Source organism: Meleagris gallopavo, chromosome 24 (genome assembly GCF_905368555.1).
Source record: "Meleagris gallopavo chromosome 24, MGAL_WU_HG_1.1, whole genome shotgun sequence".
In the NCBI taxonomy this organism is placed as follows: domain Eukaryota; kingdom Metazoa; phylum Chordata; class Aves; order Galliformes; family Phasianidae; genus Meleagris; species Meleagris gallopavo.
Genome location: NC_139427.1, coordinates 3211116 through 3232740, shown reverse-complemented (window position 1 = coordinate 3232740; position 21625 = coordinate 3211116). Strand labels below are relative to the sequence as shown.

At 58.8% G+C, this 21625-nt stretch overlaps 1 protein-coding gene across 1 annotated transcript; it reads right to left on the bottom strand.

Moving 5' to 3' along the window:
* Positions 1–57: 57 nt before the first annotated feature.
* On the bottom strand, positions 58–20438 carry FER1L5 (fer-1 like family member 5). Its single transcript, XM_085208487.1, is given in 52 exon segments — positions 58–213; positions 308–455; positions 529–638; positions 726–850; positions 853–918; positions 987–1086; positions 1170–1311; positions 1405–1500; positions 1574–1662; positions 2077–2216; positions 2297–2445; positions 3195–3365; positions 4507–4598; positions 4673–4828; positions 4910–5035; positions 5532–5645; positions 5714–5755; positions 5862–5887; positions 6315–6498; positions 6576–6737; positions 7282–7380; positions 7460–7618; positions 7708–7889; positions 7969–8046; positions 8145–8244; positions 8912–9082; positions 9527–9681; positions 9756–9858; positions 9930–10044; positions 10114–10277; positions 11460–11573; positions 12786–12941; positions 13890–14079; positions 15242–15333; positions 16245–16369; positions 16442–16622; positions 16710–16823; positions 16905–16990; positions 17069–17136; positions 17205–17248; positions 17351–17419; positions 17486–17568; positions 18526–18646; positions 18733–18848; positions 18931–18961; positions 19037–19087; positions 19157–19219; positions 19295–19423; positions 19493–19793; positions 19870–19961; positions 20040–20095; positions 20291–20438. Coding segments are annotated over 52 exon segments (6003 nt in total). The 5' UTR covers positions 20376–20438; the 3' UTR covers positions 58–141.
* Between the last annotated feature and the right edge of the window lie 1187 nt (positions 20439–21625).

Here is a 21625-nt window from a genome sequence, read left to right as displayed (position 1 = left end):
TGCTGAGCTCCTTGTGCTGAGCTCCTCCTGGCGCTCCGCTCACAGAGCCGTTCTGCCTTGCCCCTCTCAGTTCTGATTTTATTAAGGAGGCGATGTGGCCGCGTCCCCTCGGTGCTCCGAGGTTGCCGATGCTGTGGGTGCTCAGCGTTTGCTCCCAGCACCGAAGAGGTGCAGCCCCCCCAGCGGGTTCACCAGCTTCATGGCCACGTAACCCTGGGGGAGGAGGAACGAGGAAGGGGGGAGGGGGTGCTCAGCAGGGCCCTGTGAGCAGCAGGAGAAGGGAGTTTGGGGGTCCGTCCGTGCTCACCGGGGCGGAGTAGATGAAGTTGAGGAGCAGAAGGAGCAGCAGCAGCAGCGCCAGGGTCGCGGTGATGCGGCAGCGGTGCCGCCGCCAGACGGCGTAGCGCAGGGCGCGCAGTGGGGCCAGCAGCCGTAGGAAGGATGAGTCGGGCCGCCTGTTGGACACGGAGCCGTGTCACCCCAACCTCTGCCTCCCCCTCTGCGCCCTTTGTGGTCTGGGAGGCTCACACGGGGGGCTGCAGGGTTGGGTACGCGTTGGGCTCCTCCCGGCCTTTCCCCGCCGGTCTCTCTTCTGCCTCTTTCTCGTTGAGCAGCTCCAGGCTCAGCTCCAGCTTGCCCTACAGGAGGATGCGGGGGCAGGATGTGTTTCGCTGCCCTTTCTCCTCCCCACCAAATCCCACTGCCCCCCCCCTTCCCCGCCGTACCGCCATGCGCTGCGTGCCACCCTCGTGCACCACGCAGGGCCACCATCCCCGCGCCTGCTTCTGTCGGAATAGAGAGAAACGGGGGGTCCCCGAGTCTTCCCCCAGAGCCAGGGGCTCAGACGTGGCTTTAGGGTGCAGTCCTGCGGTCGCTGGGCTGGACGGGGCAGCCGGGTGAGCTCCAGCTCCAGGACACCTGCAGGGAGAAGTGTCAGCCCTGGGCGTCCCTCTGTGCCCTCCTCGGGTGGGCAGATGTACCCTCACCCAAAAAATCATCAGCCGAAAACTTGTCGTTGTCCCACACTTGGAGGATGAGCTTCGGGGGCACCTTCAGCACCGTCTCATCCAGGCTCCAGAAATGCTCCTGCACGGTGCGAGGGCAGGAGAAGGGGGTCACGCTCAGCTCCCAAAACCTCATTTCTCCCCCCTCACCATGGGGCACAGCACCTTGCGGGGCAGCACGCAGCGCTGCTCAGCTGCCAGGTACTGGAAGGGGAAGACGAAGCGCCAATGGAAGCTGCCGTCGCCCTGCAGCGCCCGGTAATGCACGTCCGTCCTCTGCTTCTGCTCCTCCAGCCCATCCAGCCAGCTGCACACCATGGGGAGGGAGATACAGCTGTCCTCATGGCCCCCCCGCCTTGTCCCCATGGCCTTTGGGACGCAGCGGTGGCCCCGCGCTCACCCGGTGACGTAGATGTCGCTTATGTTCTGCCCTGTTGCACTGATGTCCCCTGGCTCCACGTCGCGGGTGTTCCACACCACACAGCGCAGCTCATAGCTGGGGAGGGGGGTTGTGTCACCACCCCCCCATCCCTGGGGGACGTCCCTGTCCCGTGGTGGTGAGCGCTCACCTCTGGGGTTTGCGGGGAGTGATGTCCACGGGGGGTCCAGGGGGGCCGAGGCTGGCGGGGAAGATGTCCACCCACATCTGCACCTTGCCCTGTGCCACGGGGTGGATGTGCTGCCACTTGTCCCCTTGTGAGGTCTCCGTCACCCACCCCCAGCATCCCACCTTGTGCCCATCGCTTTAGGCCCCCCCCCGACCCCACCACCCCGTTCCCATCATCCCCAAGCATCGCTTTATGGTGTGGTGTCCCAATTGTCCCCAAACCAGCATCCCTCCCCGCTGGGCTGTCCCTATCACCCCAGGGTCCCCATTGCCCCCAAAACAGCATCCCTCCCTCTCGCCCCACTGCATTCCCTCGATGCCTGAGGTTTCCATCAGCCTCAGCTTTGTCCCCACCACCCCACAGTCCCCAGCATCAATCTGGGTTCCCCTATCCCCATCACTTCTCTTCCCCCATCACCCCCCGACATTTCTTTACACCCCGCTGTCCCACCACCCGATCCCCACCTGCTCCAGCCCAGGCTGGGCACTGTTGTACAGTGTCCTGGTCTCCAGGTGCTCAGGGACGAGGTTCCATGTATGCAGCACATGCAAGGCCAGGCGCTCCCGGGGCTCCCCGGGGTGACGATACGTGGGGGGTCCACTCTCTGCAATGCCAAACCCTCTGGAGGGACCATTGGAGGGAATCCATCAGCCCACCCCCAACACCCCCCGGACCCCAACCCACCGAAATGGCTCAGCAGGAAGGTGGAGCCCCCAAAGATGACGGTGGTTCCCTCGGAGCTGAATTCAGGTGCCTGCAGCCCCCGGGTGTGAGCCAGGTGCTCCAGTGCCCGGCTGGGGCTCAGCTGGTCCCGCCAGCATCCAGGGCCAGCCCTGTGGGCACGGTGTGGGGCTGAGGGCTGTGGTGCTCATCCCTTTGTGCCCACCCTGTAGCCGTGTGCCCACCCAATCCCCTCATCTTCCCCTTTGTGTCATCCTCAGCTCCCCGTGCCTGTCCCCATGTGCCCTTCCCAGCTCCCCGTGTCTTCTGTGCCAACCCCGTCCCACACCCCATTCCCAGTTCCTCTTATGCCCTTCCCAGCTCCCCACGCCCCCTATGCCAACCCTGTCCCACCTCCCTGTTCCCAATTCCCTCTGCTCATCCCCTTGGACCCAACCAATCTCCATCCCTGCTCCTGTCCCATCCCATCTCATCGTCCCCAAACCCCTGTCCACTCTGTCCCCATTTCCTATTCCCAGTCCTGTCACTATCCTATGCACCCACCTCCTCCCCTGTGCCCTCCACACCTCCTTTTCCCCACCTTCCTTCATCCCTATGCCCTCCTCAATTCCGTGTCCCCATGTCCCCGTGCCCTCCCCATCTTGTCCCCGTACCCTTGTGCCCACCCCCTGCCCCCATGTCCCCCTATCCCCCCCATCCCCTTGTCCCCATGTCTCCGTGCCCTCCCCATGTCTGTGTCCCCATCTCTTTGTCCCCATACCCCTGTACCCTTCATATCCTCCTTATCTCCGTACCCCTGTGCCCTCCTCACCTCCCTTGCCTTCATCCTTCCATACCCACCCCCTCCCCACATCCCTACCCCCAATCCCAGAGCCCCCTCCCCATTCTGGGGGTCACCCACGTGCGGTACAGACGGGGCAGCCCACAGTGGGCACGGAATCGGGACAGCAGCCGGTTCTCCAGGTCGATGGTGGTGCTTCCAATCTCCTGGTCGGGTGGCAGCAGGTCGTGGTCCAGCAGTGAGACCTTCAGGTCCTTCTCCAATGGGATGGTGCCCATCACCTCGAACATCCTGGCAGTGGGGTCAGCCCCAAGGTGAGCCCACGTGGGGACAGGCACCGGTGGGCATGGGGAGCTGCTGGCACCAGGGCAGTGGCTGACAGGTGTGGGATGTGCTAGTGTGGGGACTGGGGGGCATAGAGAGCTGGTGGTGTGGGGAGTGGGATCCTGGTGGTGTGGGGATTGGGTGTTATGGGACCTACTGCCATGGGGAATGGGGAGCTGGTGGTGTGGGGACTTGGTGACGTGAGGAATGGGGTCTTGGTGGCACTGGGACTTGGTGTTATGAGACCTACTATCATGAGGACTGGGGATTTGGTGGCGTGGGCAATGGGAACTCAGTGGCATAGGGACTCATTTTTATGGGACCTATGGGGAACAAGGAGCTGGTGTGGTGCCATGGGGACTTGGTTTTATGGGGCCTACTGCCATGGGGAATGGGGTCTCGGTGGCATGGGAACTTGGCTATGAGACCTATTGTTGTGAGGAATGGGGAGCTGGTGGCACAGGGAATGGGATCCTGGTGCCATGGGGACTTTGTGTTATGGAACCTACTATCATGGAGACTGGGGAGCTGGTGGCACGGAGATTTGGTGGCGTGGGGAATGGGAACTCAGTGGCATAGGGACTTGGTGTTATGGGACCTACTGTCAAGAGGAACGGAGACTTGATGGCATGGGGACCTGCTGGTATGGAGAATGGGGACTTGGTGACATGGGGAATGGGATTCTTGTTAGTGTGGGGACTTGTTGTTATGGGATTTACTGTCATGGGGAATAGGGAGCTGGTGGCATGGGGACTTAGTGGCATGGGGACTTAGTGGCATAGGGAATGGGATCGTGCTGGCATGGGGACCTGCTGCCATGATGATGTGGTGTTATAGGGGCACATCTGCATGGGGAATAGGGAGCTGGTGACATGGTGACCTGCTGACATGAGGGATGGGGATGTGGTGGTACAGGGACCCTCCAGCACGAGGAATGGGGACACAGTAACAGAGACCTGCTGGCACAGAGACCTGCAGGCAAATTAGGGATTTGGTGGCATGGGGAATGGGGATCCCCCAGCATAGAGCCCCAGCAGCTCTCCTGGGCACCTCTCCTCTCTGCCAGCCAGGAGTGGCAGTGCCACCAAGCCACCCATGGTGGCCCTACCTGCCAAAAACTGGTTCCACAGTGTTGGGCACATACTGGTCACGCTGGCCCAGTGTCTTTGTTCCCAACGAGACACGGACGTAGGGGTCACACTGGCAGCAGGGAGGGGGCCGTCAGGGTGACAGATGGTGACACACAGGGTGGGGGGACACGGGGGTGGCCTTACCATCCCATTGCGGTCACGAGGGGACAGGTCGAAGGCACGGACGATGTAGACACGCACCAGGCACTTCTGGGGTTGGCTGGGGGGCAGCTCCTGGAAGTGGCGGGGCGGCGGGGGCATCCTGGGGTCCTCGGGTAGGGGGTAGAGAGAGAACAGCCCCTGGGAATGGAGGACAGCCTGGCCGTGCACCCCGAGTGCCCCCATGCTGGGTCTGGGGTCCCTGGGGCACGGGGGTCTCACCTTGAACTCGCCCACAGGTACGGGGTCGTCCCCCTGGTGCCCCCCCGGCTGGTAGAGGGGGAAGGTCTGGCAGAAATCCTGCAGCCCCTCGAATCTGGGCACCGCCTCCAGCTCGCAGCTGTACACCTGGGGGCACAGCGGGGCTGGCATTGTCCCCATCCCTGCTTTGGTGTTTCTCCCCTTCCAGTCCCCTTCTTCATCACTGTTCCCATCCCATCACTGTCCCTGTCCCCAGCTCATCTTCATTCCTGTCCCATTCCTGTCCTTGTCCTCATCTCATCTTCACCACCCATCTGCAGCTTTGTCCCTGTCCTTGTCCTCATCGTGTATTCATCACAGTCCCTATCTATGTCCCCATCTTCATCTCAACCATTTCTTCATCACTTTCCTTCCCTAAACCTCATCCCCATCCTGTTTCTCCCCCAGTTTCCATCCCTACCATGTTCCCATCCCATCTTTATCCCTGTATCCTCATCACAACCATCCCTGCCTCCATCCCCATCTTTGTTCTTACCACCACCCCACCCCTGTCCCAGTCCCACCCTATTCCCACCCCCATCCTCACCTTTGTCCTTCCTACCCCATCCCCATCCCCTGCTCCCTGTCACACTGTTCCCCTCACCTTCAGGCTGTCCCTGTGTGTTCGCCAGTGGCTCTTTGCCTTGTCTCCCACGGCCATGTAGAATTTGCTCCACCAGTCGCCTTCTTCCTCATCCTCCTCCTCCCTCTCCGTGTCCTGGTGGGCAGCAGGGTGAGGCAGGGTGCCTCTGGTGGCCCCTGGTGGCCCCCAGTTCCTGTGCCCACCTTGTCTGCAGTCCCCTTCTCGGAGGTCACCCTGGGCAGCATCTGTTGGGAGCAGGGGGGACATTTGGGAACAGGAGGTGGGGGGACCCCAAGGCACAGCCTGGGCTTTGGGGATGGGGACAGGTTTAGGGGACACGGGGAGGCTCACCTGAGCAATCCTGCTCCAGGCAGCAGCTGTGTTTGGGGAGACACAAAGTGAGTGTCCTACAGAGGGATAGGGATGGGACAGTGGGGGGAAGGGGTGGGACAGGGAGGGGGCATGGATGGGACAGGGATGGATCAGGGATGAGAAAGGGATGAAGCAGGGATGGGAAAGGGATGGATGGGATGGGACAGGTATGGGACAGAGATAGGACAGGGATGGGGCAAGGAGGAACTGGAATCAGGGACAGGACAGGGAGGAGATAGGAGGATATGAGGGACAGAAAAGGGATGGACAGGGATGGGGTAGGAATAGGAACGGGATGGTGGTAGGGATAGAGATGGAACAGGGATATGTGAGGGATGGGGAAGGGTCAGGGATGGAGTAGAGGGTCCTAGGGAGAGGGCATGGATGGGCAGAGATGGGGCAGGGGCGAGGTGGAGATGGGACAGGTTGTACCAGCGTTGAAACCCGACACAGGGACACGAGGTTGGGGCAGCTGCTTCTCTCCATTGGGCTCACGGCGGAACCTCGCCAGGTCCTGCACGCATGCCTGGCCCAGGTGGGGCCGGAACCCAAAGCCCTGCGTGTCCAAAACCCGCAGCCGGATCGGGGGCACGTACTCCTCCTCCACTGGTAGGTGCTGGGACCAAGCCACACCGTCACCCCGGGCTGCCAGCACCCACGGGTGGGCTCTGCTCCCCGTCCCCGTGTGCTCACCAGCGTTAGCAGGAAGGCGTTGATGGGGAAATTGGGGTTGGTGGCGAGGTCGGTGATGGGGGGGATGCGCAGGACGTGCCCCCCACACTGCACCTCCAGGCTGGGGGCACGCACGGGCAGCAGGGAGCGGCCACGGAGTCCCCGCAGCCCCCACGCCAGCACCTGCAGGGCCCACATCCATTCACCCCCGTCCCTCACCCATCTCCATCCTTTCCTGCATCCCTGTCCTTTTCATCCCCATTTCCGTCTTCTTCATTGCTGTCTCTGTTGTCTCCCCGTCTCCATCCCTGCCCTTGTCCCCTTCCCATCTTCATCCCATTCTCCACCTCTACCCCATTCTTGTGCCCAACCCAATCCCCAACCCATCTCCATTGCTGTCCCTGTTCCCATTCCTGTCCTCACTGCTGTCCTGTCTTTGTTCACATCCTTGTCCCCAGCCTCCCTGCCCCAGTCTTGTCCTATCCCATCTTATCTTGTCCCATCCTATCCCACCATTTCCTTTTCCATTGCATCCCATCCCATCCAATCCTGTCCCCTTCCATCCCATTTTGTCCTATTTCATCCAATCCCATCTTACTGTTCATGTCCCCATCCTTTTCTCATCCCACTCCCCATCCCTGTCCTCATCCATGTCCTTGCCCCCTCCCTGCCCCAAACCTCATCCTCCCCCCCTTCTCCTCCCTGCCACCCATGTCCCCAGCATCACCTCCAGTGCCATCAGCCGCAGGACCGGCCGGATGCCTGGGGGGATGCCGAAGGTGCCCTGTCTCCATGGTGGGGTGCTGAGCCGTGCCATCGCCCCATCCTGTTGGGGTGACAGGAATGTGAATGTGGGGGACAGGCTCTGGGAGCCCCCACCCCACCCCCTGCTGTCCACCTCTCACCTCAGTCTCATGCAGCAACTCGAAGGCAGCCAGCAGTTCCCCGGCCGGCCCCTCTGGCCCCTCCAGTGGGTATCTCTGCAGCCGGGGGGCCTTCCAGCGCCCCACATCCAGCCACACTTTTGGGGTGCATACACTTCTCCCAAGAAAGCTCCCAGCACCCTACAAGGCAGCGACAGGGCGTGGATGCCCCCACCCGTGGCTGCCCACTGCCTATAGGTGCTCTCCACCCCTGGGTACCCCCGATGTACCCCTCCATCCTGATCGAACACCTCCACCACCACAGCTGGGGGCTCATCCCGCACCCCACGTGGCTCCCCATAGAGCTGCACCCGATGGAAGAGCAGCGACTGATCCCAAATCGGGTCCAGAGTGCCGGACAGAACGCGGGTGCTCTGGCTGACGTGCACGAAGGAGACGTGGGCAACGGGGTCTGTGGGAGCAGCACTCACTGTCAGCACCCAAGGGTGCTGCTGGGGGGGGGGTCAGGGTGCTGGGGGGTGGGGGTCCACCTGCTGTGGTCTTGGTGCCGTGGGGCTTCAGCTCCAGCGCTTGGAAGAGGTAACAGCGCAGTTGGAAGAAGCTGGGTCCTGTGGAAGGAGGGAGGGATGTCAGGAGGTTCTGGGCTAGTGTTAGTGTTGGGAACTCCTGGACCCCCAAAATCCTCCCCCAGTGTCCTGTGGCTCACGCTCGAAAGTGCAGAGGATGACAGGCATGGGGTGCTGGGGGTGTCCCCGGCCTTTGGGTGTTGCTGCCATCTGCTTGCTCTCTGGCATTTCCTCTGCATCCTACAAGTTGGGATGTGGGGTAGGGCAGTCAACCCGGCCCCCTTGTCCCACTGTCCTCATGTCCCTCCATCCCACTGTGCCTGTGTCCCACTGTCCCCACATCCCTACACCTTTGCATCCCTCTTTCTGTTCCTCCATCTCAGCATTCCTCTGTCCATCCCTCCAACTCTGCAACCCTTTGTTCCCCCATCCTTGCATCCATTTCTCCCTCCCTCCCTGCCTGCCCTTGCATCCATCTGACCCTCTGTCCCTTCATCCCTGCATCCATCCCTCTGTCCTTACATCCCTCTGTCCTAGAATCCTTGCATCCCTCTGTCCCTCCATCCCTTTGTCACTCCCTCCCTCCATCCCTCTGTCCTTCCATTCCTTTATCCGTTTCTTCCTCCTTACATTCATTCCTCCATCCATCCCTCTGTCCCTACATCCCTCTGTCCTCAAATCCCCACATCCCCTTTCCCTCCATCCCTTTCCATCCCTTTCCATCCCTCCCTCCATCCCTCTGTCCCTCCATCCCTTTCCATCCCTCCTTCCATCCCTCTGTCCCTCCATCCCTTTCATCCCTCTTTCCATCCCTCGGTCCCTCCATCCCTTTCCATCCCTCCTTCCATCCCTCGGTCCCCCCCTTCACCCCCATCCCTCTCGTCCCTCCGTCCATCCCCATCCGTACCTCTGTGCCCTCGAGGAGGAAGATGGCAGCCACAGATGAGGACAGCTCTGGCGCCATGTGCCGATGCCAGCAGCGCCGTCGGCACACATCACCCGCTCGGCACTGCAGATGGAAGCGGCCGCCCCACAGGGATGCGTACTCCCATGCTTTATCCGGAGCCTCAGGGCTATGCTGTAGGGATGGGTGGCGCAAAGGTGACGGTGTGGGGAGAGAAGGGTGCTCAGAGCAGGGGGCTGCTGGCCAAACACCTGTCCCTGCCACCCCATCCTTGTCACCCACCCTCATCCTTGCCATTCCACCCCTGCTACGCCCTTCCAGCCACCCCATCCTGTTCAACCCCGTCCTGCCATCCCCCTCCTTGCCACCCCACCTGTGGCACTCCACTCTGGTCACCCTGCCACCCCATCCTTGTCACCCCCAACCTCACCACTCTATTTTTGCCTCCCCCTCCCTACCATCCTCATATCCACCACCCCATCCCCACCTCCCCATCCCCTTCCACCCTCATATCTCCCACCCTGTTCCTGCCACCCCATCCTTGTCCCCCCCATCCTATCACCCTTTTCTTTGCCACCCCCATCCCCATTACCCCCATATATGCCACCCCATTCCCACCACGACATTGGTGTCCTGTTCCTGTTCCTGGGCACTGCTGTCCCTATGCCGGGTGCGCAGCCATCGCCGCCGTCGCTGTGTGTGATACGTCTCCTCTTTGGGGTACCACGCAGGTGAGGGGTCTCCGGCCTCCACGCTCACCCCATATTCCCATCCTGTATCACCCACGTTGTCATTGTCACCTCTGCCACCCCCCCAACCCAGCAACCCACATGGGAACATCACTCACCAGCCTCATCCACGGCCCCTGTCACCTCCACCCGCCAGTCATCGGTGACGTGCCAGCCTTGGGGACATGCCACCTGCTCCTTGGGGGGCACCGCCATGCCGGCCTGCAGCAGGCAGAAGCTGAGCTCTGGGGTGTCTGTGCCACTCAGCTGCACCCCATGTCACCCCTTCTCACCACATCAGTGCTGGGCACAGCAGCAGGTCCCCATTCCTCACCACGCTGCCGGCTCTGGTTCTCATAGACCTCCTCCAACACCTCGTCCATGCCAGCCTCGGGGTCCGACAGCAGCCTGAGGCCAGGACCAGCTGCCATCTCTGCTGTCCCCGTGCATGGGGAGGGGTGTCCCTTGGGGTCTCACCTCCGTGGTGGTTCCACAGCCCATGGCCCATCCCAGCACCAGCCCTTGGGGGGTCGGATGCGCTCGCGGGGCAGCCCCACTCTGCCAGCGACGTCGGAGAAGCTGGGGTGACCTGGAAGCGCCTGTCTGCTCCATTTGCCCAGGAGCTTCGTCTGGTTCTCGTACTGTAGGAATGGGGTGTCACTGTGTCACCATGTCACAGTGTCACTGCAACATGGTGTCACCGTGTCACCTTATTACCTCATCGTGTTATCGTGTCACAGTGTCACCATATTGTCATGGCACCGCATCACTGTCAGCATATCACCATGTCACGGTGTCACCATGTCTCTATGTCACCACATCACCATGTCACCATGTCACAGCATCACCATGTCACCATATTATCATGTCACAGTGTCACCACATCACCATGTTACCATGTCTCTACGTCACCGTGTCACAGCATCAGCGTCACCATATCACCATGTCATCACATCACTGTGTCACTACGTCATGATGTCACAGTGTCACCATGTCACCATGTCACAGCATCACTGGGTCACCATATCATGGTGTCACCATGTCACAGTGTCACTGCGTCACAGTGTCACCATGTCACATGTCATTATGTCACTGTGTCACTACATCATGGTGCCACCATGTCGCCATATCACTTCACCACCATGTCACCATGTCACCATGTCATGCTGTCACCACGTTACCATGTCACCATGTCATGCTGTCACTATGTCCCAGTGTCACCACATCACTGTGTCAATGCGTCACCATATCACCATATCATGTCCCAACATCACCATGTCACCATGTTACTATGTCATCACTGTGTCACCTCATCACGATGTCACCATGTCATATTGTCACAATGTCACCACATCATGGTGTCACCATGTCAACATATCACCTCATCATGGTGTCACCATGTTACCACGTCACCATGTCACTGTGTCGCTACATCATGGTGTCACCATGTCAACATATCACCTCATCATGGTGTCACCATGTTACCACGTCACCATGTCACTGTGTCACTACATCATGGTGTCACCATGTCAACATATCACCTCCTCACCACATTATGGAGTCACCATGTCACTATGTCATTATGTCACCCTGGTATCATGTCACCATGTCATGGTGTCACTATGTCACAGTGTCACCACGTCACCATGTCACCATGTCACTGTGTCACTACGTCACGGTGTCACCATGTCACCGTATCATCTCACCACCATGTCAGAGTGTCACCACATCACCACGTCACCATGTCATCATGTCATGGTGTCACTATGTCCCAGTGTCACCACGTCACCATGACACCACTCTGTCCCCTGCCCAGCACTCACTGTCACAGCATAGACATGCAGGGGGCCCTCGAGGTAACGTGGCAGCTCCTGGCTCTCAGCCACACGCCCCAGCCACAGCCGGACACGGAGCTGGGCATGGAGGTGTCCTGGGGCCTGGGGACATCATGGGGGGACATGAGTGAGGCACAAAGGGAACGTGGCGGGTAGAGACATAGAGGGGACATGGGGAGGTATGGAGGAAGAGGAGGGACATTGTGGGGATGTTGAGGGAAAATGGAGGGGACGTGGAGGGGACATGGAGGGGATGGGGTGAAGATATAGATGGGATGTGGAATGAACATGGAAAAGACAGGGAAGTGACGTAGATGGGACATGTGGAGAACATGGAGGAAATGTGGAGATGATGTGGAGATGTCGTAGATGGGGCACAGAGGGGACATGGAAGTGAATTAGATGGGATAAAGAGAGGACATGGAGATATAGAGGGGTTGGGGAAAGGGTATGAAGGAGTCATGGAGGTGACATAAATGGGACATGGAGGGAACATGGAAAAGATGCGGAGATGATATGGAGTTGACATGGGGGTGGCACAGAGGGGACATGGAAGAGACATGGAGAGGACTGGGAGAGGATGCGAAGAGCATAGAGAGGGGACATGGAGGTGACATGGTTTGAACATTGGATGGATATACAGGAGGAGAGGAGATGGAGGGGACATAAAGGGATTGTGGAATTGACATGGAGGTGGCACATGCAGTGGACATGGAAGGGATGGGGAGGTGACATAGATGGGACATGGATGGGACATGAAGGGGATATGGAGAGGTTGTATAGGGGACTGTGGAGGGGACATAGATAGGACACCGAAGGAAAGTGGAGGGGATATGGAGAAGACTTGGAGAGGACATGGAGGGGACATGAAGGTGGCATAAATGGAACATGGAGGCAACATGGAGAGGACGTGGAGGTGGTATGGAGTTGACGTGGGGGTGACACGGAGGGGACAGGGGAGAGAATGAGAAGAGCATAGGGAGGGGACATGGAGGTGACACGGTTTGAATGTTGAATGGATATACAGGGGAAAAGGACATGGTGGGGACATAAAGGGACTGTGGAAAGGACATGGAGGCGGCACAGATGGAACACATAGGGGACATGGTGGGGATATGGAGAGGTTGTAGAGGGGACTATGGAGGGGGACACAGATGGGACACCGAAGGAAAGTGGAGGGGATATGGAGAAGACATGGAGGGGATATGGAGAAGACTTGGAGAGGGCACGGAGGGGACATAGACTGGATATGCAGGGGATGTAGAAGAGGCACTGAGGGGCCGTGAGGGGTCCAGGGGCCTTTTGCTGCCCTACCTCCAGCATCAGGGTGTGCGTCCGTCCGCAGAGCCGCCCACAGGCTGCGGGGCCGTGGGGTGAGCAGGCGAGGAGGTGTGCGGGGATGCGGGCACAGGCCAGGCAGCGGGAACCGCTCCGCAGCCACAGCAACACGTCGGGAACACCGGCCTGCGGCTGGGACAGAGCAGGACAAGATGGAGGGGGGACATCCGTGTGGAAGGAAGGGATGCCATTCAGAGGGACCTCAACAGGCTTGAAAGGTGGGCCTGGGTGAACCAAATGAGGTTCAAGGTTTTGTATTGGGCTGGAGGAATGCCAGGTATCTACACAGACTGGAAGGAGCGGTCCTTGAGAGCAGCCCTGCGGGGAAGGACCTAGGGCTTCTGGTGGTAGAGGAGCTGAACGTGAGCCAGCAGTGTGTGATTGCAGCTCGGAAAGCAAATGGGATCTTGGGCTCCATCAGCAGAGAGGTGGCAGCAGGGACAGGGAGGTGATCGTCCCCCTCTGCTCTGCTTTGTGAGGCCCCATCTGCAGCACTGCGTCCAGGGTTGGAGCCCCCAGTACAAGAAAGACAGGGAGCTGTTGGAGAGGGTCCAGAGGAGCCACAAAGATGAGCAGGGGGCTGCAGCACCTCCACTACAAAGACAGGCTGAGGGAGCTGGGCTTGTTCAGCATGGAGAAAAGAAGGCTGTGGGGTGACCTCAGTGCAGCCTGCAGTCCCTAAAAGGAGCCCACAGACAGGAGGGGAATCAACCCTTTGAAAGGGGAGAAACAGCAGGACAAGGGAAATGGTTTGAAATTGAGGGAGGGGAAATTGAGGTTGGATGTCAGGGGGAAGTTGTTTGCTGTGAGAGCGGTGAGGTGCTGAACAGCTGCCCAGAGAGGCTGTGGATCCCCGTCCATCCCTGGAGGTGTTCAAGGCCAGGTTGGATGGGGCCCTGGGCAGCCTGGGCTGCTGTGAGATGTGGAGGTTGGTGGCCCTGCGTGTGGCAGGGGGTTGGAGATTCGTGATCCTCGAGGTCCCTTCCAACCCTGGCCGTTCTGTGATTCTTTGTGTGTGTGATTCTGTGACATCAAGAGCCAAAAAGAACAAAAACCCACAAAATGGGGTTTTCTCCACACCTCAGCCTGCAGGGCGGCCACACGGCCCAGCCAGGCCTCGGCCTCGGGGAGCAGCTCAGCCCAGTCATGGCGTGGAGGCCCGGCGGCGGCGGCCGAGGCGAGGAGCTGCAGGAGGTGCAGGCGGGCGGCACGCAGCTCCGCGTCCAGCCGTGTCCTGGGGTGCTGGGCCTGCAGCACGGGCAGGGCAGCCCTGGGGAGAAGACATGGGGGATGCTCACCCGCCTGGCTTGCCCCCAAAATGTTTAATTTTCACCCCAAAACGCCCCTCATTTCCTCCCAAATGACACCATTCCCATTGCGTCTTGGTCCCCAGACGTCCCGTTCCTCCACAAAACGCCCTCCTTCCCTTGAAAAAAAGCCTTCTTTTCCTACAGATCATCCAATTTTCTCTCAAGATACACCCAGTTCTCATTAAAAAAAAAAAAATCATAATCATAGAATCACTCCGGTTAGAAAAGACCTCAAAGATCATTTAGTCCAACCGTGACTTAACCATCCTACCCTAATTAACAGTCCTCCACTAAATCATGTCCCTGAGCACCACATCCAAACGGATTTTAAACATGTGATCCATTCCCACCTCAGAAAAGCCCTCCATTCTACCCTCCCCCCAAATTTACACCCAACTGACATCCAAAACAACCCACTTCTGCTTCAGAAATGCCCCCATCTCATAGAATCATAGAATCACCAAGGTTGGAAAAGGCCTCCGAGATCATCCAGTCGGTCATCCACCTATCACCAATAGTTCTCACAACCTCAGTTTTGCCTCCAAACGCCCCATATCCCCCCAGAATTGCCCCATTCCCTTCTAAAATGCCCCCATCCCCTCAAAAACGCCAGATTGCCCCCCATTGTATCAATTTTTCATCCTAAATGCCACATTATTCCCCAGAAACGCCCATTTTCCTCCTAAAGCACCCAATTTCCCTGCAAAATGCTCCATGTTTGGCCCTCAAATGCTCGTTTTTTCCCTAATTTAATCATTTTTTCCCTCCAGTGACCTATTCCCCCAAAACACCCATTTTTTTCCCCCCAAGCCACACTTTTCTCCTCAAATGCCCCATTTCTTCCCCCATAAATGCTCTATTTCCCCCCCAGATTTCCTGTTTTCTCCTATTTGTGCCCAATTTTTCACCCACAATTCTGCATTATCCCCCATAAATGCCCAATTTCTCTCCGAAATGTCCCATGTACCCCACAAAATGCCCAATTTTTCCCTCCAGTGCCCCATTTTTTCCTCAGAATGCCCCACTGCATCCTCCCTGGCGCTGGGCTCCCTTCCCCACCCCACTTCCAGCGTTGGGGTCAATGATATAAGAGCATCCACAGCCCTCCCCCTGCATGCTGACCTGCAGTCCCGTGCCAGCTCACGCAGCAGCTTCCTCCCAATGTCCCCGTGGGCATCCGTCCTCGCGTTCCGCAGCATTGCCACATTTCTCTCCTGTGGATCTCACCGTTGACCAGTCCCCACCCAGTGCTCATCCCTGCCACCCATCCCCATGTCCACGTGTCCCCAAGTCCCCCATCCATATATATATTTCCCTGTCCATATATACTTGCATCCCCACATCCATCTGGGCATCTTTACGGTCCAACTTTAAGGTCCTTTTCAATCCAAACCCTTCCATGTGTCCCCATCCCATCTGACCCCATGTCCCTGCGTGCCCACATCCTCATGTCCCCACATCCATTTGCTCCCCATGTCCCTGCATTCCCACATTCACGTGCCCCCACCCCTTGTGCCCCATGTCCCCATGTCCCCATGTCCCCACATCCGTTTGTCCTCATGTCCCTGCATTCCCACATCCTCGTGTCCCCACCTCTTGTGCCCCATGTCACCATGTCCCCATGTTCTCACATCCATTTGTCCCCATGTCCCCACGTCCCCACATCCATTTGATCCCATGTCCCTGCATTCCCACATCCTTGTGTCCCCACCCCTTGTGCTCCATGTCACCATGTCCCCATGTTCTCACGTCCATTTGTCCCCATGTCCCCACGTCCCCACATCCATTTGTCCCCATGTCCCCATGTCCCCACATCCACATGTCCCCATCCCTTGTGCCCCATGTCCCCATGTCCCCACGTCCCCACATCCATTTGTCCCCATGTCCCTGCATTCCCACATCCTCGTGTCCCCATCCCTTGTGCCCCATGTCCCCATGTCCCCGCGTCCCCACATCCATTTCTCCCCATGTCCCTGCATTCCCACATCCCCATGTCCCCATGTCCCCACATCCACGTCCTCACCCCCTGTGCCCCATGTCCCCACATCCCCATATCCCCACATCCATTTGTCCCCACGTCCCCATGTGCCCACATCCACGCCTCCCCCCACCCCTGGCTGCTCACCAGCCTCTCTCCCACACTGTGCATCAGGTTCTGTCCATCCCACCGCTGCCCAGCATCCTCCCAGGTGGAGGTGACGGCCACCACCGGCTTGCTGTTGTCCCAGGGCATGTAGTAGTAGCGGTTCCCTGCACACACAGTGGGATGAGCACCCCACGGTGTCCCCAAGGGGACAGGGGATGTCCCCCTGCTTTGCTCACCATCAAAGAGGGGGTGGCCTTGCGGTGTGACGGAGACAGCGGGGTGACACGAGGTGTCCCCGGTGTCCCCGTGGTTGCCGATGCTGAGCTCGAAGCGCAGAGGTTCGGATGTGGGGGACAGCATGGTGGCAGAGTAGAACACTGCACAGAGCCCCAGGCGGTGGCGGTGGGGCAGAAGGCGCTGCAAGAGGAGAAAATCCCCCCCAAAAAACCAAATAATCCCCCCTACCCTGGGATAAAAAGTGACCACGCATCGCTGTGTCCCCACCTGCACACGGGTGATGTCCTCTGGGGCGATGGTGTCCTGCTGGCGCCCATCGGAGTCCCCTGTGTGGGTGCTGAGCTCCAGCAGTACCCGGCCCCTGTATGCCACCATGGTGTCCTATAACATAGAGGGGGGTGCTGGGGGCTGTGTCCCCCCTGAATGCAGGAGATGCTCCGTGCTGTCACCTATTGCACTCACGCTGGGCATGGCGGCAGCATCTCTCCGTGGTCCATAGAAGGGGAGGAAGCTGGGTCCGAAGCAGGGTAAGAAACCTGGGATCCCTCCTAATGCAGACCATAGGGTTCAGGAAGGGGGGGGGGGGCTGCAAGCTGGGGACCCCCCCGAGGTGGGACCACACTCACCTTCGAGCTCAGCACCGGCAGAGGAGATGTGGGAGAGGTGGAGTGCGGCAGTGCCCAGCACCCTGGACCTGAGGGCGAGTGGTGATGAGTGGGGGCAACACCGGGGGACCCCCAAATTGAGGGACGCTCCAATTACCCACTAAGGATGGCCAGCTCGACGGCGTCACAGAGTGGGGGCAGCTGGGGGGACAAAATTGGGGTGGGGGAGGAAATAGAGGATTAAATCGGGGATTCAAATAAGGGGCTTATTGGAGAGCCCACTTTGGGCGGGGGGCACCTCACCCGCAGAGGGAAGAAGAACACTTCGTTCCACGTGGGGTTGGCATCGGGGGGCATCACTCGAGTGCAGAGCTGTGTTGGGGACACTGTCACCCCTTGGCCCATGTCAGCAGCACCCACCGTGCCCCCATCACCCACCGTCCTGCCCGCAAAGCTGGCGTGCACCGCCGCAGCCACGAAGCTCCTCTTGCTGCCAGCAAGGAACGGACGTGATGGCTCCTCTGTGCCGGGGAGTGTTTGCGTTAGGTTAAGTTGGGGTTAGGTTAGGGTTAGGGTTAGGGTTAGGTTAGGGTTAGGGTTAGGGTTAGGTTAGGGTTAGGTTAGGGTTAGGGTTAGGTTAGGGTTAGGGTTAGGGTTAGGGTTAGGGTTAGGGTTAGGTTAGGGTTAGGTTAGGGTTAGGGTTAGGTTAGGGTTAGGGTTAGGTTAGGGTTAGGGCTAAGGATAAATTAGGGTTAAGGTTAGGGATAGAGAGAAGTTAGGGTTAGGTTAGGATTAGGTTAGGTTAGTGTTAGGGTTAAGGTTAGGATTGGGTTACGGTTACGTTAGGTTAGGTTAGGGTTAGGATTGGGGTTGGGTTAGATTAGATTAGGGTTAGGGATAAATTAGGATTAGAGTTTGGGTTGGGTTAGATTAGGTTAGGGTTGGGTTAGTGTTGGGTTAGGTTAGGGTTAAGATTAGGTTTATGGTTAGGGTTAGGATTTTGCCTTAGGATTAGTGTTACTGTTAGGGTAGGATTTTGTTAGGTTAGGTTTGGGTTAGGGTTAGGGTTAGGTTAGTGTTAGGGTTAGGGTTGGGTTAGGGGCAGGGTTAGGTTTTGGGTTAGGGTTAGGGGTCACAGTTGCGGTTAGGATTGTGTTGCGGTTAGGATTAGGTTAGGGTTAGGGTTAGGGTTATAGGGTAGATTAAGGTTGGGTTAGGGTTAGGTTTAGGTTAGGGTTAAGTGATGAATTAAGGTTAAGGGTTATGTTAGGGTTAGGGTTGGGTTAGGTTAGGTTTTGGTTAGGGTTAGTGTAGGGTTGTGTTAGGGCTGTGTTGCGGTTAGGTTAGGGTTCGAGTCATCTTAGGGTTATGTTAGGGTTAGATTAAGGCTAGGTTTAGAGTTTGCACTAGGGTTAGGGCTAAGGTTTGGGCCAGTTTTAGGGTTAGGTGGCATCCATGCCCCTCACACCATCACACACCCCGGGGCAGCTCCTCAGCACGGTAGATGCGGAGCTGCAGCGTGGCCACGCATGGGGTGAGCAATGCAGACTGCAAGAGATTGGCTTCCACCTCCTGGCTCCCTGCTACCTCCTCCCGCTCCTTCAAGAAAAAGATGCATATATACCTATACATATTATTTTGTATTTAATTAATTCACTACCATAACGACGCTTAAAGGTGCTCACCGACACGGGTTCGCCGGCACGCAGCACGACCGCGCTGATACGGAGGTACCCACAGCATCCAGCATCGGGGTGCCGGGGGTGCTGCAGGCTCAGCCACGTCCCACTCAGCCTGCGCCCTGCTCCGGTTGGGGACACCCACGTCACCTCTGTGCAGCTCGGTGACCCCCTGGGCACCCAGCACCACGCAGGACCCCCTACCGGGTGCGTTGTAGATGGTGCCGACGTCCAGCTGTTGGGAGTGGACAGTGGAGGAAAAGGGCCAAGGTGTGTTTTGTCACCCCGTTTCCCCCGCTGTCATCCTTACCTTGAAGGTGCCGATGATGGCATCGGCACGGATGGCCCTGGAGTTGAGAACCTGTGGGGTTGGGGACAAAGTCAGCGGCCAGCACGCCGTCACCATCCCCACGGTGCCATCGACCCCGACCTGGATGTGGATGGGCACTGCTGCCAGCTGTGCGGGCGTCAGGTGGAAATGCTGAGAAAACACCTAAAAATGGGCAAAGCTGTGAGTGCACTGGAGATGGATGAGGGGACAGCAGCGTGTCCTTGTCCCCAGGGCCACCTCATTGTAGTAGGGGTTGTTCCCAGCACGGATCCTGCTCCTGAAGCGATGCTCGCCGATGAGGACCGTCACCACTGGTTTGATGGCACTGCCCTGCAGCTGGTGGCCCTGGAGGACCCTGACCCGCACCTATGGGACACGGGAATGTGGTGACAAGGGACATCACGCTGAGGGTCACCTCACCCTTGGGTGCCCTACCTGGAAATCCTCCTTCTTCCCCATTGCAGGTTTGGGGTGGCGGAGCGGTGCCATTCCGATGGCTGTCCCCACTACTGGGGTGGGATGTGGGGGGGACAGGCATGGTGCCACTCCTTCTGGTGGCTGGGAGGTGACGTTCCCTGCTGCCAGCTGGCCGGGGGGGACATAGGAGCAGCGCAAAGAAACAGTGGCCCCCGTGGGATGTCCCTGAGGGTCTCGTAATGGGAGCTGGCTGAGATCAAGTGGCAGCTCGGGGTCCTCCGCCAGGCAGCGCAGAGGCACCGTGGTGGCACCCAGGAGCCTGCAAGGATGGGGACAGTGAGCGCAGCCACCGTGGGGGTGGCACCCTGCAGTGCTCACCCGTGGGTGACACTCACCTGTGTGCTTCTGGCTGACCCCAGAGCTGCAGGCGCAGGGCCAGGCTGTCCATGGGGCGCAGGGGACGTGTGGCCAGAGGCCACACCAGCGTCTGTGGGATGGGTGACAGAGGTTGGCAGGGTGGCCATGTGCCCCCATGCTGATGTCGGCCACCTTTGGGCCAACTCACCTCGTTCCATGCTGGGCTGCACTCTGCTGTCACCACCCGGGTGCTCCTGGGGACACCTGGAGGGACAGGAGTTGGGTTGGGGACACTGATGTGGGTGGCACATGTCACCATCCCACGAGGACATCCAACAGCATCCCATCCCATGAGGTCGCTCGGTGCCACCCCATCCCGTGACGATGACACAAAGGTGGCTGATGCCACCCGGAAGTGCAGGGACAGCCCCCGCAGTGTCCCCTTGTCCCCAGCAGTACCTCTGAAGCGAGCATAAACGTGCACACCGGGTCCTGCACCGGTGGCCGCCGGGAGGTGAGCGCTGGCCACCAGCAGCCTCAGCATGGTTGTGTCCCTGTGTCACCACGGTGTTGTCACCATGGTGCTGTCACGTTCCCGAATGCATTGGGGTGGGGCACAAAAAGGAACACTGCTGCTGCTTGGGGTGGGTGTCCCCATGTCACTCAGGAGCTGTATCAGCATGTGTCTGTGTGGCTGTGTCCGTTTGTCCCCATGTCTGTGTGGCTCTGTGTTACCGTGTCCAGCTGTCTCCATGTCGCTGTGTCCCCACATTGTGTCTGTGTCTGTGTGATGTGTCACCAAGCTCTCATATCTGTGTGTCCCCATGTCCTCATGTCCACGTGCCCCTTGTCACTGCATCCCTGGCTGTGTGCCCGTGTCCCCCTGTCCCTCCTTTCTGTATGTCCCTGTGCCCCATGTCCATACGGACGTCTTTATGCCCCATCTTTACAGTTTCTTTTCAATTCAAACCACTCCATGTGTCCTCATGTCCATGTGACCCACATCACTGTGTCCCCATGTCCCCATATCACACATCCATGTATCCCACATCCCCATGTCCCCATGTCTGTGTGTCCCATGTCCCCGTATCCCCTCATCCATGCACCCCATGTCACTCTGTGCCCCACATCCCCTCATCCATTTGTCCCCATGTCCCCATGTCCCCATATCCCACATCCGTGTGTCCCACGTCCCCATGTCCCCATGTCTGTGTGTCCCATGTCCCCATGTCCCCGTATCCCCACATCCATGCACCCCCTGTCACTCTGTGCTGCATGTCCCCATATTCGTGTGTCCCATGTCACTCTGTGCCCCATGTTCCCACATCAGTTTGTCCCCATGTCCCCATGTCCGTGTGTCCCATGTCCCCATGTTCCCATGTCTGTGTGTCCCATGTCCCCATGTCCCCGTATCCCCACATCCATGCACCCCATGTCACTCTGTGCCGCATGTCCCCATGTCCGTGTCCCATGTCACTCTGTGCCCCATGTCCCCATGTCCGCGTGTCCCATGTCCCCATGTTCCCATGTCCGTGTGTCCCATGTCCCCATGTTCCCATGTCTGTGGGCCCATGTCCCCATGTCCCCGTATCCCCACATCCATGCATCCCATGTCATTCTACACCCCATGTCCCCGCATCCATTTGTCCCCATGTCCCTGTATCCCCACATCCACACGTCCCCGTGTCCCCCATCCTCCTATCCCCCCCACATGCCGTCTCCGCGCCCACTCCGCTCCGTACTCCACTTTCCTCCTCTTGGCTCCTCCCACCCCGCTCCGCTTCGCTCGAATCC